The sequence below is a fragment of the Lutra lutra genome, chromosome 7 (genome assembly GCF_902655055.1).
Source record: "Lutra lutra chromosome 7, mLutLut1.2, whole genome shotgun sequence".
Lineage (NCBI taxonomy): Eukaryota > Metazoa > Chordata > Mammalia > Carnivora > Mustelidae > Lutra > Lutra lutra.
Window position 1 is genome coordinate 11,170,448 of NC_062284.1, and position 27,206 is coordinate 11,197,653.

The 27,206-nt window shown below is 51.5% G+C and overlaps 1 protein-coding gene and 1 pseudogene across 1 annotated transcript; both read right to left on the reverse strand.

The window, feature by feature from the left end:
• On the reverse strand, positions 1-26,819 carry FAM174B (family with sequence similarity 174 member B). Its single transcript, XM_047736643.1, has 3 exons — positions 26,303-26,819; positions 9,052-9,183; positions 1-536 (listed from the first exon to the last, which is right to left on the reverse strand). Exons 1-3 carry the CDS (start codon positions 26,647-26,649, stop codon positions 533-535), a joined length of 483 nt encoding a protein of 160 aa, XP_047592599.1. The 5' UTR covers positions 26,650-26,819; the 3' UTR covers positions 1-532.
• LOC125105724 (uncharacterized) lies at positions 22,773-22,893 on the reverse strand (annotated as a pseudogene).
• Positions 26,820-27,206: the final 387 nt, after the last annotated feature.

Sequence of the window (27,206 nt, forward strand, 5' to 3'; positions counted from 1 at the left end):
TTGTACTTCTGCTAGGGCTGCCTAGCTCTCAACATTTCAACTCTGAATTTTCGCACAGCCATCGTCAAAAGCAGGCCAGAATCTGACCAAGCCCAAAAGACCACCAAAAGGGCAGACGTCTAGAATGTTGTAGATCCAGAAGAGCAGAATGTCAGAGATTATAAGCTGAATAGCCTTCAGGCTTTTGTGTTTTCGGGTTCCTGTTAACTTCTGATCTTTACTTTTTACTTTTGTCAACAGTTACCTTAAAAAAAAATTTTAAGTCAAAATGTTTCTACACCTGCCCCTGAGCAAGGCAAAAGCCCTCTTGAGGAGGAAAGGGTGACATTTTAAAGGGGCGTCCAGAGGGTGGTAGAGGCGACTCTCCTGTGGTGACAATCTGAACTGATGCTGGACACACGCAGCGGTGCCATAGTTTCATCAACAATGTTTGTTTTGGTCTCGACACCTCAGACGAGACAGTTTCCAGATGCTTCACACCCCAGGCCACAGCTGACTGTTCCACAGGATGCCAACATGCTGCAAACAGATTTTACCTGAAAGAAAAGGGAAAACCAGTCAGTCCCCTCGGCAGAACCCTGCATCGATTCTGATCCTAACAGCCTCCATCCTGCAGGCCACATTCGACCTTTGAACCACAGGACCTTTGAACATACTGTCTGGAAAGTAACTCTTCCTTTCCTTTCAGGTCCCAGGATCTCAGGATCTCAGGATCTCAGGATCCCAGGTCCCCAGGCAGACTCCCTAGTACACAGCTTCTTTTGGCCTTGTATCCCTGCTTCCCACACCAGGGCAACCACTAAAAATGTGAAAATCATTCTTGGCCATACAAAAGCAGGCTGACAGCCAGATTTGACCCACGGACCAGAGTTTGCAGATCCCTGGTTTATGTCATTATCTGATTCACGTCTGGCTCTAGCTTAGGCTGGGAGCTCCTTGAAGGCAAAACCCTTGTCTGAGCTCACTCATCTTTAAATCTCCAGCACCAAGCACATGGTACCGGGCAACGCAGGGGGTACAAGGAACATTTGTGCAGTGAGCACAAGAAAGTTTGAAAACTAAATCCATTCAAGACATCATCCAAAGAGACTCAGGAAAGGAGAGAAAATCCGCGAGGTCAGAGCCATCGCTGTCCTGTCTTCATCTTTGCTCATGGGCATCACAAAATCACACATGCAAAAACAGTGGGGACTTAACAGAGTTATAAAATAATGAACTTCTTTTCAAAATGTTACATGATCCCCCAATACAAATATTATCATTATCGGGCAACTACTTTCTAAAAGACAAGAACATTCTATTTTTAGGAAATAATACACCAAAGTATTTGCTGGAAAGGTACATGATACATGTAGCTTACCCTCAAAGAGTTCAGAAAACAAAAACAAAAACAATCCATAGGCACAAACACAGGGCCATCAGGCAAATCAGGCAAAATGTTAAACCAGGAAAATCTGGGGGAAGAGTATACTATTTTTGTTTTCGCAACTTAAAAAAATTTTTTAAGTTTGAAATGACATCCAAATACAAACTCCTTTCAAGGAAAAAACCCAAATACATAGGGGCATCCTCCTATTGGCCGCTAGGGTGTCCTCCTCAAAAGACTAGAGGACGAGAAAGACAACCACCCCAGCCGTGTCCTGTGTGGGGTGGCTTTCCCATGTGCCCCTTCTCCCGGGCTGGGGAGTGAGGGGCTCACCCCCACCGACTGACATCCACGGAGCCCGGGCACTCCCCCCACTCTACAGATGCAGACTGCCAGACCTCAAGTGTTCAGACCTGGCCTGCCCACCCCCCACCCCCACCAGTCCAGCTGCATCCACTGCAGGCTCCATGTTGAGGACGGCGGGCAGGAGGCCTGGGGACAGAGAGCTTTCAAAGCTCTCAAAGACCAAACCAAGAATGGACATGTCGACATTGCTGATCTAGTGGCAGCACCACTTGGCGATGCTACAGGAACATGTCCCAGGGTCCTCCGCCACGACCTCTACGGCACCCATCCCCCCGGGGCAGCTGTGCACACCCCTGTGCTTCTACAGAATAAACACACATGAAGGGTGGCGTGGAACAGGGCGGACATGGCGGACCCCCATGAATCACCATGCTCGGCACAATTCCTCGGTTCCTCCAGAGCAGAGCTAAACCTGCAGGGCAGCTGCCAGAACAGGGAAAACAGAGCTTCCGCACGATGTGGGCTCGTGCAATCGCCCCCGGGGGGCACCAGCTCCTTCCGCCTCTATAGAGGAGGGGAGCCCCACAGCAAATCTGAGCAGTCGGGCTGGCTTCAGACCCTCTGGTGACACTATGACTCAGGAAGTTTCAGGGGACCACGGACACGGACCCTAGGTCTCCTCATTTCCTCTTGCTGCCTCCCCAAGCTCATGCAGCTTTGGGGTTCTCCTCAGAAGGGCTCTGGGGGGTGGGCAGAGGCTCACAGCCACAGGCCACCTGGTTCTCCCTCTAATCACTCAAACTCGCACAAGCCATCAACTCCCCCTACAACGCCCTCCCCCCTCCCTGCCCCTTCACCGGCTTTGGGGCGCTTCCTTTCAAACCAGTCATGGGCTTCACCTCCTTTGGGAAGAGCTTCCTGCCCAGGAGAGGCACCCCTCCTGGCTGTCCACAGCACCCCACTTTCCTCCCCTGCAGTTCTCAGGCTGCCTGGTAAGTGTCCTTGCTCCTGGCTGTCTCCCCGTCTCTGCATGAGCTCCGGGAGGTGGGCCAGGCTCAGCCTTCCACCCTCCGTAAGAGCTGGCCACGGAGCGGGGCATGGGCAGAGATTTCTGAAAGGACTCTCGAGCCTCGTTCTCCCCACCCCCACAGAATAGCCAAACTGCTAATGACACTCCTGTTGTCATGAAGATAAACTTGAAATTGTTTCCATGCTGAGCCTTCCCCGTCTCCCCCCTTGGAAGTTCCCTGAGAGGAGAAGACACATATAGGTGCCACGCTCCATGCTTATTCCTTTCAAATCTCCAAATGTCCTATCCAGCGACACTGGGTCATAACCATCGCAGAGAAGGAGAGGGACGTGTCCCAACCTGTCGCTGCCCCATGCTTTGTCTGTCAGCACAAAGCCACAGAAGCACCTGTCTCCGCACCTGTCCAGCGCCCTGGCAGCTGACCTCTCCACGCAGTGGTGAAGGATGCCTCGGGAAAAGGGCACGCAGGCCCCAGGAATAAAGAACACAGAAGCCGAGGGAGGGAGGGAGGAAGCGAGGCCCTGTCTGGGAATGCGTGTGAGACAGACCGACATGAAGATCGCCACCGCCTGTCAGCACTCCTGTGGCCTTCATCCCAGGACACGGAACACAAAGGACGCACAGGATGACATGGCTAGCTTTTACAAAAGCGTTGCTATGATTATTTGTGCTGGGTTTTGTTTTTTGGGTTTTCTTTCCTTTTTGCCTGATTGATTCTTCTGCAGCTCTATAAACTGTGTGTGTGTGTGTGTGTGTGTGTGTGTGTGTAGGCAGGAACCTGAGTAAGTTGCATTCAGTCAGTGGTAAATTTTCATTCCCACGCAAATTCCCGTCTGTGTAAGTTCTCCCCTCATGGACACGAAACTCAGAGAGTTTTAAGGTGCACGATACCTTACCAAGAACGGACCCCGCATGGCTGATACTTCTCAGGGAAATAAAAAGGTCTCACGACATGCCCATTTCACACACACAAGCTCGGCACCCTGTAAGGAGGAGGGCGGGCAGAGCTTCATCTCCAGGGCTCTGGGGAGGACCCTGCTGCTGTTTCAGGGGCACATGGGCTACTCGAGCATCTCCGGGGAGCGGGGCCCTGCGGGTCAACGATTCCTTCCGGACCTCAGAAGCTCACAATGCCCATTGCCTCCATGTCTGTCCACAGGTTGGTGCTCCCAACAGCTTTGTTTCTTACTCTAGAACCTTCGTTCCAGAAGACGAGGAAGCACGGGACAGGCAGAAGGGCCTTCTGAGCCCAGCCTTTCAGAAGTCGCTGTGCCCAGTGCACTCAGCAGCCGCCACAGGGTGTCCCTGGGGACTATGAGCCCTGGGGCCACATCTAGGACAAGCGAGTCAATCTGTTTTCTCACCTCCTGCTGCAAACAGCCACCCAACACCCTTGTTCCAAAGACAAGAGGCCAGGCCTCTCTCATGACAGTCCCACAGGAAGCTCTACCCCGGAGAGGGTGGGAGGCAGGCATTTCTAGAATGCGTAACTGTATATTCCCACAGGCCACACCCCGTCTGAACCTGAGAGGCAGAGGGACAGAGCCGGGACACACGGTGGGGAGGAATACTGTGGCTCCCGGGCTCCCAGCAGCCTACCTTCAGGCTGCAGGTGTGACAGCCCCCGGTACTGCCCACGAATGGACACGGGCCTCATGTTGGGGAAATGCCTAGAGGGGATCACGGAAGTCTCCCGTAATAAAGTGGGTGTGCACAGACACCCAAACACCAACCACAGCCGCACACTGGGCCAGCCCAGCTCAAAGCACAAACACCCGGGACTCAAAAAGCTTTGTGAAATACGGAATCGTTCCAAAATCCCACGGTTCCCTGTAATCTGTGAAGCCATCATTGCTTTCCTCTAATTAGCCTTTTTAAGGACAGAGCTAGAAATTCATTTCTACAGACTCTGTCGCCCTCCCCCCCCCAGCCCCCACCACATCGGGCCCTAAAGCACAGAGAGGTCTTACCTCATGGATTAGAGCACCCCAGCTGCATCAGAGCCCTAAAAAGGGGACTCTGCACAGATGCCTCGCCCTGCCCACCTTCCCCCCCATCTCCTGCCTGGCTGATGCGTCCAGGCTCTAAGTCACAAAGTGTTATCAAAGAAATGCCCTCGCCACAGTATGAACTTAGCGAGTTACCACCTCACTGCCCTGACGCCCAGAATACAGCTTTCCTCTGTGCATTCACTCAAAACGCAACCCAGGGTCCCAATTCAGCCACATCGTCGTTCCCCAAAGGGAACCCAATATTTAGCTGAGCGACACCTAAAGAGGAAAGACAAGTGCCCGGGAACGGATTGTCAGGTGCGGACAAGGAAGTTCCCAAAAACACTAAACCAAACATAAAACGGGTCTTAAAACTCTCCTTCTTTCAAACTTATTGACCTATAAAGTTGTTCGTACTGCGTCGTTCAGGTGGAAAACAATTCCAAAACAGCATGTGTTACACAGTCCTACTTCTATTGAGAAAAAAAAGCAAAAAGAAAAGAAAATAATATTCACAGATATGTACTCATACACACTCTAGTGGTTACCGTTAAGCAGTGAGATTACAGGCAATTTTATTTTTCCTTTCTCTTAGCTGTACTGTCCACAGCATACGTTACACTTGTACTCAAGAGAGGTGTTGTTCCGTCTTCCTAAATAGTCAGTCGCCTTTGGGCCTGAGGACTGGAGCAGTCTTGCATCTCGTGACCCAACTCCAAATTCATTCGCATCCTGATAGCATTTCAACCCACAAACAACGGAAAAGTCCGCCAGGAGCTACTTGAAGTTGAACAGACAGGGAGGCCGGGGGCGCCCGGCGGTAAGGAAAGCCTGTGGCGGGAAGCCGAAAGGCTGACACCAGAAAAGTACGCTGAAAATAAGAGCTAAATACTCGATTTTCTAAAATACTCGATGGAAGACACTGGAAACACACCCAAAGGAAGCCTAAGGAAGGGAGGCAGAGCCCCAGACCCCTCTGCCTTCTCTGCACGGGGAGCAGCTCTCCTGCCATCCCTCAGCCCTGGAAAGGGAAATGTTGCCAAGTTCGTCTCCCTCCACCCCCCGCCCTTCCTGGTCGCGAACAGCTCTCAGCCGTTGAGCCCATTGCTGTCTGCACTGCTGCTAAAACCTCTGGAGACATCAGCGTGCCTGAAGGGCTTAAGGTAATGCCTGTATGAAACACTACCATGTGGGGTCCCTGGGTGGCTCAGTCGGTTAAGCATCTGTCTTCCGCCCGGGTCATGATCCCGGGGTCCTGAGATGGAGCCCCACGTTGGGCTCCCTGCTCGGTGGGGCATCTGCTTCTCCCTCTGCCTCTGCCCCTGCTCATACTCCCTCTCGCAAATGGACAAATAAAATCTTTAAAATAAACAAAAATAAAAATAAAAATTACCATGCGTTGAGGGGCTCCGTGCTACTGCTGCGCAAGACGGAGGAGGAGCGCCCATTCACCTGGGGAACACTGACAGGTGGTTCAACGAAACCATTTGCTTCTAGAAACAAAATCACTAGGTTGAAGAGATCACTGCCTCCCTGCCTTCACCACGGCATTATGGCTCGACCATGGCCAAGACATGGCAACCACCAGAGTGTCCGTCGGCAGATGAACAGAGCAAGAAAATGTGGTATACACACACAATGGAATATTATTGGGCATAAAACAGAAGGAATCCTGCCATTTTCAACACTAGGGATGGATCTTGAGGCCATTACACTCAGTGAAATAAGCCGGACAGTGAAGGACTAGTACCACATGACCTTACTCATATGTGGAATCTCAAAAAAAAAAAAAAAACCCTCACAGAAAAGGGTCAGATTGGTAGCTACCTGAGGCAGAGAGTTGGGGGTGGGGGACTTGGGTGGAGACGGCCCAAAGATACAAACTTCCAGTTAAGAAATAAATGAGTACTGGAGGCCAAATGATGGTGTGACGCCTTCCGCTGCCTTACACAGCGTATCTGAAAATTTCTACCAGAGTACCAGCGTCCATACAGCACAAACTGTCAGCCCAGGAAAGGTGCCTGCTCCAGTGTCTGAAGAACTAAGACGAGCTATGGAATTTTCTTAATCTGACGGTGGTTTCAATATGTAACTTCTTTCCAACAACACCAGACACAATGGCAACCCAGCGGTCTTTGGACCACAATAACACGCGTATCCGCGTACCCCGAAAGGGCCCCTTTCTCCATCTCACGCCAAAGTACGAGTCTAAAGATAGGACATCTGGACAGGCTGACTGTTGTCTTTCTCTGGTACAGTCTTTTCCTGTCTCGTGAGGTCTGGGGGTTCAGTCACTAAATACGGATGGGATTTTATTAAGTGTCTCGGAATCAAAACAGTACATTGACCCACGTAAGATTCTCGAGGGCTCCCCATGGTATAGTATAACACTCCCCAGCCTATAGGACGCAGCAGACACTTTTCATGGTGACTCAAAATGAGGACATAGTTTTCTTCACATTATGTTTTATTTCTGTGCATTCGATGTGAGACACATAAAATGGCTAAGCAATAAAACCAGCACAATCACTAACTTTCTCATGTGTGTGTTACGCCGTCGTACGGATGAATATCACCAATTGTTCTGATTCTACTCCAAGGGGGCTACTTACCTAACATGCAAATTATAGCTAATGGGGATGCCTGGGTGGCTCAGTTGGTTAAGCAGCTGCCTTCGGCTCAGGTCATGATCCCAGAGTCCTGGGATCGAGTCCCGCATCGGGCTCCGTGCTCATCGGGGAACCTGCTTCTCCCTCTGCCTCTGCCTGCCATTCTGTCTGCCTGTGCCCACTCTCTCTCCCTCTCTCTCTCTGACAAATAAATAAATAAAATCTTAAAAAAAATTATAGCTAACGGTTTGCTCAGCTATCTACAATAAGCAATCCACGTTTTAACGTTTACGTGGTCTTAATGAGATTGAGGTGTGATTCATTAACAAACTCTAATAGTAGTATGTATATAAACATGATCACACAGCCATTTTTTCAGACATGACGCTAAAACAGTATTTTTAGGTTAAAAATATACACATAAATTTACACTTGCAGATATATAATAAATATATACATATTGGGGGATATATCTAGTATATCTGGGAATATAACTAACAAAAACTTATAGAACATCTATGAAGAAATTTTTGAAAGTACTGAAAGACATTTTTTGAAATAGCTAAATAAATGGAAAGTCGACCCACATTCATAGATTGGAAGTGTTCTCATAAAGGGGTTGATTCCCCTTAAGCTGATACACGGAGTCAAAACCCCAAACTTGGTTTTGTTGGTTCTGACAACTGATTTATACAGAAGGGCCAAGATTGGCCAGGGCTGTGCTGATAAAGAATTAGTCAGGAGAGGTGGGGGAGACTTGCCTTCTCAAGGATGGAGAAGCTTACGTGTCACCCTGACCGAGTCACAGCGTGCCCAGATATTTGGTCAAACACTGTCCTGGGTGTGTCTGGGAAGGCGTTTCTGGGGGAGAGTGACAATTTTAGCAGTAGGCCAAGTGAAGCAGATTGCCCTCTCTGATGGGGCTGGGGTAGGAGGGAATTCACTTTCCTCGCGGACTTTTCAAGCTGGGACGCTGGTCTTCCCCTACACCTGGACTGGGACGCACACCACTGATTCTCCTGGTTCTTAGACCATCAGACTTAGACCTTGAAAATAAATCTTTCTTTTGGTTCTGTTTCTCTGGAGAACTCTGGCAGGGAGGGCTCAGGGTGGGGTCCAGCCCAGACCTGTGGATCCCTTTTGCTGGTAGTAACTGGAACTTTGGGCAAACAGCTTTCTCTTCTCTGAGGCTTTGAGTCCTCATCTCTAAACTACGCTCCCCTCAGACTTACAGTGATCCGAAGGACCCTCCAAAAGGATCCAAAAACCAGACTAAAGCCTGAAGTCACAAAGGCCTTCTGACTTTCCAACGGGGCCGCCTTCAGGTCACACCCTGGCCTCTGGAGCTCATCGGCAAATTCCACCCAAGGAGTAACCCCCACCCCACCCCATGCTCTCAGCCAGGAGTGTTGGTGAGGCTGAAAGAGAAGTGTCCTTTTATGTGCACTCCGTGTGGCGTCTGCGGCTGCTCGGACCCGGCCCCCCGCCCTGGCAGTGCGGGACAATCCTTCTGTCTGACGTTCAGCCCTTCATGCAGACCACACTTCTCCTGCGTCTGCATCAGGGGAATGTGGGAGTAACCGCTGCTCCGGAGTCCTCTCTCTGCTGGCTTTCTGGGGGCCGTGCATTCTTGGAAGGGATCCAAGCAGTTGGATCCAAGGTGGATCCAAGTGTTGTTTTCCAAGGTGAACCGCCCTGCCACCCCAACCCCCGAGAGCCCTGGAGGGAGCTACTGTCCCCAGCCCATACCTGTATTTGATGTCAAATACTGTGGAGTCCTCGTCCTCGTCATCCTCCTCGTTCAGCGGGGCCATCTCCACGCGCTCGGCGGGAGTAGTGATGATGTCATACTTGCGGGTCTTCTTCAACCTCTTTCCCGACCTGGAAGAAGACAGGCACGTTGCAGAACGCTAGGACCCCCACAGGTAAGTCACGCTGCCACCTCCCACCCGGCTCCCAGAAGCCCCAGCGAACATCCCCGCCCCGTCCCTTTCAGCCATGGGACCTCTACGGATTCCTGACAATGCTAGCCCTCCTGGTCCTCAGCCACAAATGGGAGAGGATCGTGCCTGCCCTGAGCACTGCAAAGCCCAGTCATCGAGATAAGTAAGACCCCAGTGCAGTATTTTTTTTAAAGGGTAAAACTAATGCAAAGAACACCTGTGATGAGCAGAAGATCGAAACACTCACAAAAGACAGGATCCAGAGCAGCGTCTGCATGGGCATGACACACCTGTCCTCTCGCCCCCTTGCTCCCTCACCCCCAACCTGCCCCCGCTGTATCCGCGCATCACTGCTCCCAGCACAGGTGGCATTGAGAGCAGCACCCATGGGCCACCCAGGTGGGATCGGGGTGGGGCTCGGGCATCCTCAACCTGTGTGATCCCGGGCAAGCCAGTGATCCCAAAGCCTCCACGTCCTCCTAAATACAACAGGATAAGGACCGTATTTGTCCCTCCCAGGCAAGAGAGGATTAAATGAGACGGTGTGTATAAGGAACCTACACACAGGAGGCTCTCAGCAGAAATTACTGTTAGTGATAATAATAAAGAGAAGTGCCACAGCCTCTCTCAGACAACAAGGACTTGTAAAAACAAGCCGATACTGTTTCCACCATGAGGATTTATGAGGACAGTGAGTTATAACGCTAAGCGTCTACCTCCGGGATGGTAAAGGGTCACTGTGGGCCACAGGGAAAGTGCTAAGACAAGGCCTTCAGCCTCCAGCATTAGTCACACTGCACGAAGGATACAATATTCATCTGGGCCTGGCTGAAAGTTTATGACGCTGCTGGGAATAATACCATTATCATGACTACCAACGCTCTTTGCATTTATTTCTCCGTGATCTTGAACGTTTCCCAAATGCCTCGTAGTCTATGCTGTCCCTCCTCCTTTTTGAGTATAGCTGATACTATGAGAAACCAAGCCCCTCCTATCCCCCCCAAAAAAATCATCAATGGGGCCCTGAAGGATCCCATGCTCCTGCAGACAGTAAGCTGCTCCCAGGTGGGGACCATGTCCAAGACACACACACCACCTCTCGGTCCCCAGCGCACAGAAATTCTTTGGTCAGTTTGTACAATGATTAAAGGAGAGGCTCACTTTCAGGTTTCTCATAATTTCTCTGCTACAGCAAATTGTTGTTGTCTTACCTACTATGCTCTACCAAAAGCATGAAAAGTGTCATTTATCTGCATGTGTATCTGTATTTTTGGCAAAAAGCACCTTCGGTAATCCATAATACCTGCTCCTCGGGGTTCTCTGGTAGAAAAGGACCGTCCCGTGACCTGAGGGCTTGAGGAAGCCCCATGTGGACGCCCAAAGAGACACCCTGAAATGGTTTCAGGCTAAGGAGTCACAGGGCTGTTGGTAACTGTTTCTCAGGTATCGCAAAGCCTAGAAAATGCAAAGTCTGATTTGAAAACCTCGTGGTGCCCTTGTAACTTAAAATCCAGGTTAGTCATTCGCCCTGGAGCATAGGCCTGGAAGAAGGTTCTGGAGGCTCTGGTTTTAGCTCTCCTTCATGGGAGTGGATCATTATTACCCATAAAATCACCTTCCTTCTTCCTGATTATTTATTGTCATGAGAAAATTAACCTGTTTAATTTAAAATAGGTCCCTTAAACAGTTACCCAAGGGAGAAGCTGGGAGATACCGCCAGCCCCTAGAATGTCGTGCCTACTTGCTTTGATGCCAACCATTCCAACCACATGATCTCAGAAAAGAATTTTATACCCCAAGATTACATCAGAGGTATAACGGTTAATTGTATGTATGTAATAATATGTCAACTTGACTAGGCCACGGGGTGTCTAGACATTTCATCAACATTATTTCTGGGTGTGTCTGTGAGGGTAATTCTGGATGAGACTAACATTCAAATTGGCAGACTAAGTAAAGCAGACTGCCCTCCTCAGTGTGGTGGGCCTTGTCCAATCAGCTGAAGTCCTGCCCAGAAAATAAAGACGGATCCTCCCACAAGTAAGAGACTTCCTCCTGCCTGACTGCCTTTGAGTTGGGATGTTGTTTTTTGTTTCTTCCCTACCTTTAGACTTAAACCAAAACATTAGCTATTCTTGGGTCTCAGGCCTGCCAGCCTTGGGATGGGAACTTACGCCATCATAAGCTCTTGGGCCTCTAGTTTGCACATTCACCCGGCAGATCCTGGAATCTGTCAGCCTCCATCATCACGTGAGCCAATTACTCAAAAAATATGTTTTAATCTATCGATTGTATTAATGCAAATGATTAATTTAATTAATGTAGTAATAACATAATTCATGGGTTATATATCGACATACATTCCGTGTGTGTGTGTGTGTGTGTGTGTGTGTGTGTCTCCATCTACCTTTCTATCTGTCCTGTTTCACTAGAGAACCCTGACTAGTGTGAAAGGCCATTAGCAAGGCCTCATACATGCTTTAAATGCCAGTTTTGACCTAATGAGCTGAAGAAATTACATTTCAAATGATCGACTCTCTGAGACACAAAAACTTCACAAACAGAAGCCATGTCACTGTCCACTGTCAGACATGTTAAGAGGGAAACGGGGACCTGAGAGAAGGTAAGGAGACTCAGACTCCTCGGCAGAGCCTCCCCGGACGAGCGCCATCCCAGGCGGGCAGGTGGGTGGGCAATCACTGCCTGACATGGGACAATGCGCTGCCCTCAGCAGAGAAGAAGGCGACCCCTCCTTCTGCAGCCGCACACACCTCGGCAGTGGGGAAACCTCTGAACCTCCCATGAGCCTTTCCTGCACACTCGAATGGTCCTGGGACTGGGGAACAGGGCCACCCTGCCCCAGAGAACAGAAAATGGACATCTCTCTAGTCTAAATCACCTCGCCCAGTCCTGCTCTGTCCTCTCTGCGTGTGGACACTCTAACCTGTCTTTTTAAATTAATACTAGTTCGTAATAATTGAGCTCTTGCTGGTGCCAACTAAGCTATTTACACAGAGGACACGCAGCTTCTCCGTAGTTGAGAAGGCAAATCTTTGGTTCTAGAGCCCAGGTATAGAGTCAGACCTGAGTTCATAACCCAGACATATGCAGGGCTGGAAGCGGGGCAGGGTGGGGAAGGGGACTGGGCAGGAGATCAGCTCCCCAAAACTGTGGGGCCCGGAGCTTCCGTGTCTTTTAAAGAAGGAGATTCAGGAATGAAAGAAGCCTGGCCCCCAGCATGGCCCCTGACATGGTTTCTCCTTCCCGGAACAAGGTCCCTTTAAAGCAGGTGGCCTCAACGAAGGGACGGCAAATGGCGGTTTTAAGTAAAAGTTTGCATTGTGCTTCACGGGAACAGGCAAGACCAGAGAAGTTCTGAAAGACAAAGGATCCTTCCACGGGAGCCAAAACACACATTTCTAACAGGACAGAGGAGACGTTCAAGATTCTTGTACTCTGAAATGTAATCCTAATGCCAGAGGATTTGTTTACTCAAAGGCCCTTTCAGCAGCTGGTCAGAAGCAGGTTTCCCAATGAGCTCCGCCGGTGCAAACACAAGGGACAGGAGCAGAGCTTTGGAGCTAAGCTCTGCCAGCTTTGCGGGGGCGGGGGGGGGGTTGTCTTCCACCCTAGCCCTCCCCCACCAAGAGGAACACAACCAAACAAACCCTTAAGGGTTGGGGGGTGCAGCGCTCAGATCCACAAACTGAGGTGGCGTCCAGACATCTAGACATGGGGTTCGGACCTCAGCTCTGCAATTCCTTCATTATGTGCCTCTAGGCGTATCCATTTCTACCACTTGCCTGGTGCAGCTGGGGTGCCAGTGACGGATCCCCAGGGTGCCTCCCCGCCCCAACCACCCCATGGGGCCACAGCTTTCCCATTTCCCCAATGAGCCTTCCCAGGACACCCAAGTCAGGTGTCCCCGTTTCTTCTCCTGTGGTCTCCATTCATGGGCACTGCCCCCACTATGGGGCACCATCTCAAACCCGTGTGGCCCTCTTGCATCATCGCTCCACTGGGGTGACAGTAATGGCAGCCACCACGATGGGCACGCTCAGTGCCAGGCATCATACCCATGGTCTTACTGGAGCCTCCAGCCAGCGAGGCATCATGGAGTCAAAGAAACGAAAGCCAGAAGCACTGAGTGACCTGTCCCGCAAATCTAGGTCCAGCACATTCCAGAACCTCCAACAAGAGAGCAGGAGACTCAGCTGGGACACCCGGTGTCCCCACACCCTCAGAGTGGGCACTCTCAGGCAGCTAGAAGTCCAACTGTGAGGGCTCTTGGTGGTCAGCTGTCTCCTGCCCCCGCCAAAAGCAACCAATGGAAGACTGTGTCAACGAAAAGAAGGCACGCTGTGCTTCTGACAAGAAAGCTTCAACCTCCATACTGATGTCAAGGCTCCCAAATGAATCTACCAGTTTAATTAAATCCAATAAAATACTGGCAGATTTTTTGTGGGGGAATCTAGACAAGTTGATCCCAAAGCTCAGAGAAGGAAAATTTTTTTAAAGGGTAAAAAGAAGAGCCAGGAAAATTCTGGAAAAGAGGAGTATGAAGGGAAATGAATCCCAACTGAGTGTATACCCAAGCCTGGGGGTTGGGAGGGAAATGGGGTTCTGCTGATGGGCTTAGAGTTTCTTTCTAAGGTGATGAAAACCTTCTAAAATTGACTGGGGAGGGGGTGCCCGAGTGGCTCAGTCAGTTAAGCAGCTGCCTTCAGCTCAGGTCAGGATCCCGGGGTCCAGGGATCGAGTTCCGGGTTGGGTTCCTTGCTCAGTGAGGAGCCCGCTTCTCCCTTTGCCTGCTGCTCCCCCTGCTTGTGCTCTCTCCCTCTGTCAAATAAGTAAAAATCTTTTTTAAAAAAATTTCTAAATAATAAAATAAAATGGAATGAAGGATTGTGCACAACTCCACAAACACTAAAAACCATGAATTTTATGACGTGGAGAATTGTATGACGTGGGAATTCTATCTTACAAAGTTGATATTAAAAATAGGGAAAGCTGGGACGCCTGGGTGGCTCAGTTGGTTGGACGACTGCCTTCGGCTCAGGTCATGATCCCGGGGTCTCGGGATCGAGTCCCACATCGGGCTCCCAGCTCCATGGGGAGTCTGCTTCTCCCTCTGACCTTCTCCTCGCTCATGCTCTCTCTCACTGTCTCTCTCTCAAATAAATAAATAAAATCTTTAAAAAAATAAAAAAATAAATAAAAATAGGGAAAGCTATGTATATATTTAAATGTGTATGTGCATACGTTACGTTCATTTCTACACTGTTAAAATCTCTGCACAGAGTCACAGGAAGCCGACAGCACCCAGAAAAGGAGGCGCGGTGGCCAGGAGGACAAGAGGCAATATTATTCTCAACATACCCTTTGGCTCCTCAGGAATTCCGAACCATGTGAATATACAACCTATTTTTAAAATGAACAAACAAGGAAGTAAGATTCGAAGTCAGTAATTAAGATAACGTTTTTAAATGCAGCAGGCTCGTGTCAGGCCGGCTCTTTCCTGGAGCTGGCCCAGGGGCCCCTCTGCCCGGCCCAGAGCCAGCACTGTTGCCCCCACAGGCATCCGGTGACTCTGGGAGCCACATCCAGCAGCCGGACTTTCCCCCCAGCCTAGCTGACTTCATTTTTAATCCCTTTAAAGTAGTTCCTTAGGGGGCGCCTGGGCGGCTCATCGGTGAAGCCTCTGCCTTCGGCTCAGGTCATGATCCTGGGGTCCTGGGATTGAGCCCCGCATCCGGCTCCCTGCTCTGCGGGGAGTCTGCGTCTCCCACTCAGTCTGCTTGTGCGCTCCTGCTCTCTGCCTCTGTCAAATAGTCTTTAAAAAATAAATAAAAACGAAAAATATGTGTCTATTTGTAAAAAAGTAAAATAATAAAAAAATAAAGTAGTTCCATAGCTCAAGGACCAGCACGCTGCCAAAACCACACTACTTGGCTTTTTTTGTTTTTTGGGGGTTTTTTGTTTTGTTTTGTTTTGTTTTGTTTATTTATTTATTTGTCAGAGAAAGAGCAAGCCAGCGCACACAAGCAGGCAGAGTGCAGGCGAGGCAGAGGGAGAGGCTCCCCGCTGAGCAAGGAGCCCGATGTGGGACCCGACCCCAGGACCCAGGGATCATGACCTGACCTGAGCCAAAGGCAGCGGCTTAACTGACTGAGCCACCCAGGCGCCCCAAACCACACTACTTGTCACAAAGATGACGTGTCACCTTTGACATTTAGAAAAATTCATAAAGCAAATGAGAACAAAAGGAGAAGGGACCAAATCAAGCAGCTGTCAGCAGGTGGCCGAGACGCCCCACAGCCTTAATGCCTGCTGGGGCTTCTGCGCTGGGGTCAGAGGCCCTTCCCACTCTGACCTTGAACCTGCAGCAGCTGCGTTCTCAGAGCATAAGACGTTAAGTGAGCCTTCCCTAGAAAACTAAGTAAACTTGGAGAAAGAAGGAACTCAATCCCAAAACCCACCTCCCGGTGTCCCTGAAAGGGAGCAGGAACGGGAGAGGCAGGGACAACGGGGCGGACCCTGGAGAATGGGCAACGACTTGGACTTAGGCCCGAGCTCCAGCAGCGAGGCCACCACTGCCTCCCACCAGGACGGCCTTCCTTCCTGCCCTGCCTCGGCCCCGCTGCAGCCTCCATGAATTTTACAGCAGTTCAAACAAGCCCCCGAAAGAGGGAAACAGCCGTATGAACCTGACCTTGCACTGCTCCCGACGGGCTCCTGGAGACACAGCTTTTCCTCCCGTGCAGCACGAGCTTCAAGGTCTCCAGGGGCCCCGCTCCAACGCAGCTCCCGTCCAGCCCTCCTGAGCACAGCGAGAGCCTTCCAGAAGCACCGGAAGCCCCTCCACACCTCACCCCTGTCCTCGTGCCACACCCTCCCCACCATGTGGGGCTCCTCTGTCATCCCAGCACCCAGCTCCCGGTCAAGCACCATGACTCAAGGCACCAGGTCAGAAACTCCAATGCCCCCAAGCCCCCGGCCCAGGCAGTGGAAACCAGTGAAGCAGGTCTGGGATGACAGAAACACAAGAACAAACAGGATGGCAGATGGTGACCAATGCTCTGTCTCCCAGCCAGAGACACGAGGACTGGTGCTCTCCGCCCCAGCGGAGGCAGATGCCCGCCCGTGCCTGTCACACGAACATGGGCCCTGGGTCTCCAGGTAGTCCCATCCGTCCAGAAAAGCAGACCTACATTTTTGATGCAGAGACTTCCGATTTTTAAGTGTTCTCGACCCTTTCCGTTGTTAAAAACACTGTGCACATCCGAGCAACACAAAACAAAACACGCATCCAGGGACGACCAGTTTGCAAACCCCTAACCATCTCCTGGCCATGGCCATGAATGTGATGCTTAGCCTGAGGGACAGCAAACGACCCAACCAAAACTCAGGAGCCCAGACGGATGGAGTGATGGACACGTTCAACCAGTACACTTCCTCACACCCGCTCGCCAGCAGCTCATTTGATGGAGGGTACCAGTCACTACTTAGACAACCTGGCTGCGTCCCCCCCTTCTTGGGCACTATCCCCGTGGGGTTAAGAGAGTGCCGTCATTTCTGACCGAGCCCAATGCCCGCATCCAGCACACAACCGGGGGGGGGGGGGGGGCGGTAGGGGTACACCGTACCCTGGGGGCGCTCACAGTTCATCTGAATACGCATAACCCCGGGGAGCTCAGTTACAAGCCTTAGGGCTCCCGTTCATGCTGCAGCTTCTGGCCTGCGTCTGCTCCCCACACTGGTTTCTCTCCCCCTCTGTAAATCCCTGAGGGTCAGATCTGACTTTCACTCTTCCGAGACAACATAAGCACACCCCTGCTTTAGCCTGTCAGAGGAGTCGCGCGCAGTATGGCAATGGCAAATACACCAAGACCCGTTCCTCCAGCTCCCCAGCTGTGTTTGCCAAGGGCTGGGTCCTCATTTTCCTATGACGTGCCGGGTGAGGCAAGCGGGGCATAAGGCAAGGAAGGCGGCCTCCAGAGGCAGCTCCCTTGGTTCAAGGGCAGTGGTAAGATGACCAAGAGGGACACTTCTGATGGACCCAGCGGACCCAACTACAGCTTGGAACCTCTGAGGTCACCGTGCCTTGGGACACATGTCATGAATAGCCTTTTCAGCATCCACCTGTCCCTGCCACATGGTAGAGGAGGCCTGGGAATGTCACTCCTCACTGCCAACATCCCCAACTCAGGGACAGTCACTTTCCACCGAGGCTCCCAACCTCTCCACCCCAAGCCCAGATGTCCAGATGTGTGGCTGGAATTTCTGTGAGCAAGTTTCACTGGACACCACCTTCTTCCTCCCATTCTCTCCTGGATGACCGCTCCCATCCCTCTGCCACCCTTCTCCAGGCCCTTCAGTGCCCCCAACACTCTCCTCTCCCTCCTCCTCTTCATCCACTCAGGCCTCCAGGCATCCCTACCAGTCCTTCCAGCACCTTCCACAGGTCTCCACAACCATCCTGAGTCCCCACGATAGCCACATCATGACTCACGCACTCACTCAGCAAATACGTATTAAGCCCCTAGCAGGGCCGGCAGTCCTAAGCAGCACTGTGATTCCCTCCTCCACTCCTCTGACCCACCACAATTCCCCATGTCCTCCAGCTAGAACCATGTCTTCCAAAATCCACCTGCGACAACAGAAGGGAGGGGAATGCTGGCTCCAAAGCCAGACTCCGGCCTTTCCCCAGCTGCACGTGCCTTGATTTACTCATCTGTAAAGTGGGGACTCTGGCAGCACACCGCTCATAGGAATGAGGAAACACATAGAAAACGTTTAGTACAGAGCATGGTGCACATTAGAGGTTAATTAACATCAGTGGCTGCTGTTATCATCATCACGATTTCCAAGTGATCCCTTGCTCCAACCCTCCCCACAGCAAACCCTGCTCAGCCATTTGGTCCTGGAAGGGCCTCTTCATCCCACCCCACACCAAGCCCTAATCCTCCTCCTCCCCATTTTCCTTGCCAGACTGTTCTGTCACCCACCAAAGCCCCCGGGCCATCCTTTTGCAATTTATGCTTTTGTGTGCAAGTCTTACTTTTGATCCATCATTCCCCAGCTGAATTGGAGTCTTTCTTCTCTACCCAGTAGAGTCACCCAAGGGCACTATCCCGTGTCCCAGATTGAACAGGCTCTGGTGTGTTCCCCATAGCACAGTTCCCCCTAGGCTCACAGTGGGTCTCAGAAAATACACTGGGAAGAAAGCTTGATCCTGTCAACCGTGTTTTCTCATGGGTCCTTGACCTCTGCTGGGGAGACCCAGCTGGAACAGACCAAAACCCAGCCCACCCCCGCTTGGAGGCCCAGAAAGGACAGAGCTGAGCAAGAGAATGCCTGTGCATGGGGCGCCTGGGTGGCTCAGTCGTTAAGCATCTGCCCTTGACTCAGGTCATGATTCCAGGGTCCTGGGATAGAGCCTCACGTGGGTCTCCCTGATGGCAGGGAGCATGCTTCTCTCTCTCCCACTCCCCCTGCTTATGCTTCCTCTCTCGCTGTCTCTCTGTCAAATAATAAATAAAAATCTTTAAAAAAAAAAAAAAAGACAACTGTGCTTAAGTTCTGCTTTTCCTACAAACTCACTGGATGACCTCAACAAACCCTCCCCCTGCCCCGTCCTGGGCCTCAGTTTCTTCATCTGTACAATGGGGTAGAGGGAGGGAGGTCAGGGGAGCTCTCTGTGCCACGGCCTCTCCTCTGCTCCGAACTTGCCAGTGAGCATGGATTTCCCCCCTTCCTGCGCCCCCTGGGAAAATAAATACCAAGTCTGGGTTCCTGGAAGATCACTCTTAGATTAAGCACACATTTTTTTAAGTGAAACCATGACAACATGCGTCTAAATTCACAGTCCCAGAAATTCCCTCTGCAAAGAGTTAGAACCAAAGCATCAGCCATAAGACTAAAATACCAGCACAACCCCTGAAGCCTTCTCTGCTTAAGTCTGGGAGCATGCTGTGCAGACACTAACACTGGGGACCCCCACGCCTTGTGTGCCAAGAAGGATCTGCATTTGCAAAGCCCCCTAAACCAAGGCATTCACAGGCATGAGAGTTTACAGATAAAGCCGTCTAAGGCAGAGGGCTCAGGGTTAAATTAAAGAGGCATTTTTCTCCCTTCCCAATCTGATAGAAGAAATCAGGGGCAGGTGTGCTGGGTCCTCCCAGGCACGTTAATAAGTGCAGCCATGAGGCACCTCCTCCACTCAGTGTCCTACGTGTCCAGGGAGGCTCACACAGGTTAAGAAGTCACCAATTACCTTTGAGAGCAGCCCAGAAGCAGACGCACCTGCCTGATTATTTGGGCCATATGGCTGTTTGCTCATTTACAGGGAGAAGCAAGGCCAAAACGTTGGGTACAAATTAGTTCTGTTTTCAGAACCATATTTTGAAATACAATAAGACACTTAGCTGTTTAAAAGGGAACCAGGGGCTCGGTTGACTCCATGTCATCCTAAACACCCCCACAGGTGGCATATATGGCAATTAGTGCTGGACACTGAAGGCCCAGAAAGGCTCAGTAAACTGCTCACTTCGGATGACCAACAGCCTTGCAGCCCAGGCTCCCAGGAGGCACCGGCACTCCTGATGTCTCGGGCTCACTGTTCTCTGTTACGGGGCTGTCCGGTGTACTGTAGGGTAGGCCGCAGCATCCTTGGGTTCTAAATTCGAGATGCCAACAGCATCCCTTTCCTCAAGTCATGACAATCAAAAATATCTCCGGGGGTGCCTGGGTGGCATCTGCCTTCAGCTCAGGTCATGATCCCAGGGTCCTGGGACCGAGCCCCACATAGGGCTCCTTGCTCATCGGGGAGCCTGCTTCTCCCTCTCCCTCTGCCCCTCCCCATCCCCACTTGTTCTCACTCTCCCTCTCTCTCTAATAAGAATAAAATCTTTTTTTAAAAAATTACATATCCAGACACTTGCCAAATGACCCCAAGGGAGCAAAATTCCTCCCTGGAGGAGAACAACTTGAGGGAACTTACATTTCCCATGTGCTGTGACTGTTTTTTTAACTTCATGGAAAACAGAATCAAACATAAACTCTACCCTCGTTTAAAAAAAAATCTGCATTTTTACTGTCTTAGATTTATTTAACACTCTTTCTTCAATGTCATATATAAAATTAAAGGCTGGCGGGGGGCTGACCATATGAAAGCGGCCAAAAGGTACAAACTTGCCCTTGTAAGACAAATACATATGGGGAGTGCGTTGTAAACATGACCACCACAGCGAACACTGCTGGACCGTGTACCCAGGAGCTGCTTAAACCAGTAGATCCCAAAAGTTCTCATCATAAAGAAAAAAAAATTTTTTTTCCCTTTTTCTGTTGGGTTTGTCGGTGAGATGACAAGTTCGCTAAACTTATCGTGCATTTCACAATAAATGTAAGTCGAACCATGAAGCTGTCTGCCCTCCACAAGCACAGTGCTGTATGCCTGCTTTAACTCAATGAAACCGAAAAAGAAAAAAAAATCCACTAAAAAATTAAAAATTAGGATAAATATGTTTCACTTCTATACCTTTTCCCCCAATTCGAAACCTTGGTCAGACCATGAAAAAATGACCTGACACTAACAAGCTCCCCAGTCTCTCTCAAACTCATAAAAAGGGACTTCCCTTGCTAACCTCGCTCTGCCTAAGGCTCTGGTTTATTACAATAATATTCTCCTACTAACGAGCAATAACTAAAACCACGTCAAACGGTAAGTCTCTCCAAATCCCGAAAGTATCAAGCTTCTATGTTTTCTCTTAAATAACATTTGTTCTTATTATAAATGTAAACACACAGGCGATGGGAAATTTGGGGAATCCAGGGTAAGCAGGAAAGTCTTCGTTCCTCTGCCAAGAGCTGGCTTAGGAAGGTGACTGAGCTGTTGGGGTCCCGACGTCCTCAAAGTCACAGGGGTGCGCACCTCTGCCATGGATGCAAGTGTGACCGCTGGGCAGTGTCAGACCACCTAGAGCTCATCTTTCTCCGCATGCCCCAGGAAGCACCACAACCCTCCTTCCACATAAGAGGACTGTACAAAGCTTTTGAAATAAGAAGTGGCTGGGAAAGCAGCCAGCAGAGACCTGAGAAATGTGGCCTCCGCAGTGGAGAATCCACGGGGGAAGGAGTGTCATGGTGGAGGGGATGGGTTCCCTGCCTGGTCTCCACCCTGTTCAGAGGACCCTGGAGAGTGAGGTCAGACTCTTCCCAGATCTCGAAGAGCAAGGTGAGACCGCAGAGTCTCTGATGCCATGCAACCCACCAGATAGTTCTAAACATCAAAAAATTGGAGGAATTGCAGTTTTCTGCTTCCTAGACACAGCGTCCTTGTCAATTCCCTTCCAGCTTTCAGAAACATACCAGGTAACAGACCTGGGGGGAACAGCCCCACTGTTAGCTGTGTAGAAACGCGCCCAGAATCGCATGCGCGCCCGCGCACATGCACACGCACAAACACGTGCACGCGCACACATGTGCATGCACATGTGGGGGGCGCAGGTGCGCAAGCCACCTTTCCCTCCTCCCAAATTTGTCTCCAGTCCCAAAACAGTGTTCCTTAATGATTCAGATACATGAAAAAGGTATCATTGATTCTGCAGACGGAGGGATCTACTTGATTAGTAAAAGTATTGGATGGGGGGATGCTCCATCTCAGCAGAAACTGGGAAAATGCCAAAAAAAAAAAAAAATGAGTAACCAAATTACACCCATCTGCCTGAAACAGTGAGAAAGTCAGGTGGTTCTAAGGATCCTCCATCTGTGAGGGGGGACCCTCAGGCACTACCAGCAGGAGGGCGAACTGGTACAAACTCAAGAAAATCAAGTATGAGTGGCTCTGGGATCCAAAATTCCCACTTATAGATGTATACCCCAGACACTCACACAGGCCCTCAGGAAGACAGAGCCAAAGACACAGCCAGGGGTTGACTGTACAGACAGGGAGAGCAGTAGTGTCCACTGTCAAGAAATTCAGATCATGTAAAAACATCATCTGAAAAATAATAATCACCCTCACCCACAAACGTGCACACAGGCATGGATTTCTTTGCATATTCGTTATATGTGTAACTTGTTATTTAAATGAAATCATACTATGCATGCTGTTGTGTAACCCGTTCCACTCAATAATGTACAGTATTAGATCAATGTAGTCATTGATCTAATTTTTTTTTTTTAAGCAGACTCCATGCTGAGCATGGAGCCCAGTGCAGGGCTTGAAATCCCAACCCTGAGATCAAGACCTGAGCTGAGATCAAGAGGCAGACATCCAATGGACTGAGCCACCCAGGCACCCCCAGTGTCATCATTTTAACAGTTAAACAGTATTCCATACTTCCCATAAATTATTAACCAAGACCCAATTGTTAGATACATAGGTTATTTAAATATTTTCACTACCAAACAGAACTGCTCTGAACTTTGCTGCCCAAGCACCTTTGCTTCCTCTTCTAATTAATAAAACTGGAAAAAGGAAGATGTATCACAGTGAAAAATGTGTGTACCTTGGGGATGGAATTGCTTCATTAAAGGTATACATATTTTTCACGACTGTATATATTCTGTATTTTTAGTTTTCAATTAGCAATAATCACCCCTTGGATAACCCTCATTGGCTACGATGCTGCCACTGCACAAAGTTTCCGTGCTTTTAGTTTTAACAGTTTCCTTGGATCCACACCTTTTCTGTTGTCTGGCGAGGTGGCTCTAGGGGAAATAGACAATTGGGCTAGAGTTGCTGCTTTATAAGCAGTAACCTGACTAAGCTCTTTCTCCCTGATCTGTGTTGCTAAGGGTCACCACAGAGGGTCACCATCCAAATGAATTCCTACTTCGCAGGCTTCCGGCAACAGCTGTGCATCGAGTCACAGAGGGCTTTTTGAGGAGTATCAGTAGCATAAAATACTTAGGCATTCCATACTCCTTTGCTAAAAAAAATATCTTCAATAGATGCCAGCATGGGCTTGGAGGCTACCCAGTGCTAGAGAGACACACATGACCAAGATCCAGCTCTGCTCTTGGGAGCCCCCCAGGCTGGAAAGCAGAGGGACACGTTCAGTGACTGTCTCCAGTCTCGAGCCCATGCAGGAACCTGAAAGCCCCAGCATGCTCTGGGAGCCCTGGAGGGCCCCGGCTGGGGAGACTTCTCAGAGGGAGCAGAGGAGAGCGGAGAGCAAGGAGGCAGCCGTGGAGTCAGGATGGCAGAGGGGACTCCAGGCAGAGGGTCAGAGTGGAGCAGAGCATGCAGGTCCCAGGCCCCCAGGACCTGGAGAACCCCTGGAAGCCCAGCAAGGAGGGAGCAATAGGCAGAAGCTGACACAGGGGTTCAAGAGGGAGGCGGGGCCCCTGTACGAAGAGCCAGCATCATCCGCACACTGACGAGCTTGTGTGTGGGGACACAGGTGGGCAGAGGAAGGACAAGACCAGAGAGGGAGGATGGACAGGGGCAGGGACGAGACTGGCAGCAGGAACAGCAGCGGATGTGAAGGGCATTGCTAAGACTTCGTAGGGAGTCAGCAAAGCAGAAGTTCCGGCACGTGAGGGGGCTCCCATGGGGGAAGGACGTGGGCACAGGCAGAACAGCCTCAGCATCACTGGCAGGGTGGAATGGCCAGGACTACACAGAAGCGGGACACCCAGCCAGAGCAGCAGGTGGTTGGGAGGCCTGATGGGCTGAGTCTGCTGAGGACTGTGGAGGGGGGAAAGGCCACGGTACAGACCACCAGCAAGATGGGCCACCTGCCCTGCCTCAGCCACGGATTTACAGCATGTTCGAGAATCTGGTGGATAACTCATTCTGCTCCCTGGAATGTAACTTTCTCCTCTGCAAAGGAGCCCATGGGGGCTGCGTACCATCAAGCCCTTCCCAGCTGTCAAATGCTGTAAGTTCCCGTCTGCCTCAGAGACCAGGGTGACCGCAGCCCACCTGCAAACTCACCCCAGCGAGAACACCGGCCCTGGAAGAAGCAGCAGATCACACACATGACCAGCTTCTATGAAACCAGAACCTTCTTCCGACACTGCGCAAACCCTCCAACGAGGTCTGAGTATCCGCTCTCCTCCTGCCCCAACATGCAGCTCACATCTGGCCCCATGCTGCTTACTTTTCTTCCCCACCCCTGGGTAATAAGGAGCAGACCAGCAAAATAGTTCAAATGCCTTCTTAAAAAGTACACTGCCTTGTAAGCTTGGAGGCCTATTTTGAGCAAAATGTTTCAAACCTCCATGCTAAGAGCTGCTCTAGGCATCAAGGCTCACTCCAGCTGAACAATCGGGAGGTCAGTAAAGGACTAAGGTAGCTCCACTGAATGCCAGGCCAGCGGGGGACACTGAGATCCTAGGAGGGACTGAACATCCCTGCTGTCAGGCCTGTGCACTGAGTATAGGAGCTTAACACTAAACCCAGCCACCCAGCATGGCATGAGAAGGATTGTACAGAAGATGCACAAGGCTAGGGCTGCGGTGGGCCAGAAAAGGAAGTGAGGGCCTCGCTCGGATGTCCAGAAAACCACACAGAGGAGGGAGCCTGGGAGCTGGGCCTTGGGGCCGTCATGGCAGGTGTGCAGCAGAAACTGGCCCAGGGCTGGGAAAGCACAGACCAACACCATGGAGCATAAGAAAACAAGCAAGTGACAGAGAGGAGGCTCAGGAGGGCTGGCTTATGGCCACCAAATGGGCTGGGGCCAGTTTGTAAGAGCCTTGAATGCCACACCCAGTAACAGCTACACAGGGAACCACTGAAATTTGGAAGCAGAGGAGTGAGGGCAGTGGAAAGAATGGGGGGGTGGGCAGGAAGTCAATGCCCCAGTACATCAAGGGCATCAGCATGGTGAAGAACAACGTGGACTGTGCCAGGGCAGAGGATGGGGGAGGTGGATGTGAAAACATGCCCCCCCTTCTCCATTTTCTCAAGATCTCTGGCATTTAATCCTACAGACCCCACAAGGAAACACCTTGACTCAGAGTCACACGGCAACAGCAAACCTCAACAGATAACTCCCGACCCTGCCTTTCCAGGTCTGGTTTCCGCTCCTGTGCTGAAAATGCTCCCCCAGGGAGAGCCAGACCCTGGCCCCAAACCTCCAACAGCTGATCAAACAGTAAAGCACACTGTGTACACTTGGAACGGGCCGGTGGGCAGTGAATAACGGACACACACACTCAGATTTCCCAGCGGCCCGCCTGAGCAACAGGACACATTTATTTGGTTCATTTCCTGCAAAAACGGGATTTTCCAGGCATTTGGGGGAAATGACCTCCTTGCATTCCAGGTAGCTTTTTTCATCTCTACTCCAGGGACCCATGACCCCCTTCCTCATTTCCCAGACACTTTCTCCCTGAACTTGAGCAGCCGACAAAAGCCTCTTCAGGACCCCTCATGGCCCTGTGCATCTTCACTGGGGCAAGCTCTGTTGGCAGGAGCATAGGAGAGACATTTACATGCCCCATCAGAAAGTCCCTGAGACCACCAAGGTCGCCATGCACCCTAGAGTCCAGCTCCAATCCCCGGTGCAAAGCACACCTCCAGCACATGTCCTGGGCACATCCCTGAGCCCTAGACACTGCTTTTTTGGGTAGCACAATGAAGGAAAAGGGAAAAGGCAGGTGGGGCATTAAGGAGCCTGGGAAGCAAAGGAGGGAAGGATAAAGGTGGGTAAGGTTAAAGGCAGACGGGACCTGGGTTCAATTCTACCGCCACCACTGAGTCTACTTGGATAAACCACCCTGCCTCTCTGGAGACTTTTCCCCCATCTGTGAAATGGGTACAAAAATAAATTCCGTGTAAAAAACAAATGCGAAATTATCAGAATCCTTAGCGCTCCTGTTAGCGTTAAACATTCGCAGAGAGTTCAAAGGCAGCCAGTATCCGCGACAGCTGCCGCTGAAGGAGGCGAACATTTCTGAACCGTGTCCGGGGAGAAACCGGACAGAGCGCGCTCCTGCAGGACAGGGCCCAGAGCATCCGTGCGCGCAGGTGTGGCGGGCGCGGCGACAGCAGGCTGGCGGGGCAGGTCGGCCCGCAGGGGAAGGACGGGGGCGGCCGGACCCACCTGAAGACGCGCAGCAGCAGGCAGGCGATGAGCAGCGCGGTGAAGGCGCACGCCACTATCACGGCCGCCTTCAGGGTGGGCAGGTCGCGGAGCAGGCTGGAGATGCGGGTCACCAGGGCGTCGCCGCTGCTGTTGGAGCCGCCGCCGCCGCCGCCCGCCGGCGCCCCGGACCCCGTCCGGGTGGCGTTCCCCGGCCCGGGGCCGGGCGACGGCTGCGGTCGGCGCTCGGGCTCGGGCGGCGGCGCCAAGGCGGACTCGGCTCTGCGGGCGCGGGCGGCGGGCGCGGCCAGGAGCGCGAGCAGCAGCAGCAGCGGCCGGAGCGGCGCGGGCGGCGGCGCGGCGCGCATCGTGCGGTCGGGCGGCCGGAGCCCCGCAGGGCGCGCGCGGCTGAGCCCGGGTCCCGCACCCGCGCCGAGGCCTGCACCCGAGGCTTCCGCGGCGGAGGCGACTGCGCGGTGCTCGGCAGGAAGCTGCGGAGCCCGGAAGAGCCGCAGCCGCCGCCGCTGCCACCAACACGTTGCACGGAGTCATTCGACGGGCCGCGGCCCCACGTGGGCGGGGCAGGCCACCGGGCCCGGGTGCGGGCAGTGCCCCGCTCCCCGGCTGCCCCAACCCCCGTCCCCCCACCGGGGCCTGGAACCCCTGCGTGGAAGCAATCACGGTCTGGCTCTCTATTGTGCAAGCTCTGTGCATTGGGGTTGACGTTTTCTTTATTTCGTTTAATCCTAAAACCCCTTTAGGACACAGGTATGTCTTCATTCTCTCTGAATCATTTTTTTTAGGACCTAGAGAGCCAGCCCACAGCAACCCAGATTATGACAGACTAAGAACCAAAGTCTCTGAGACCTGGAGGTCAACCCCCATTTTACAGATGAGGAAACAAGTCCTCCAGAGTAAAGAGGCT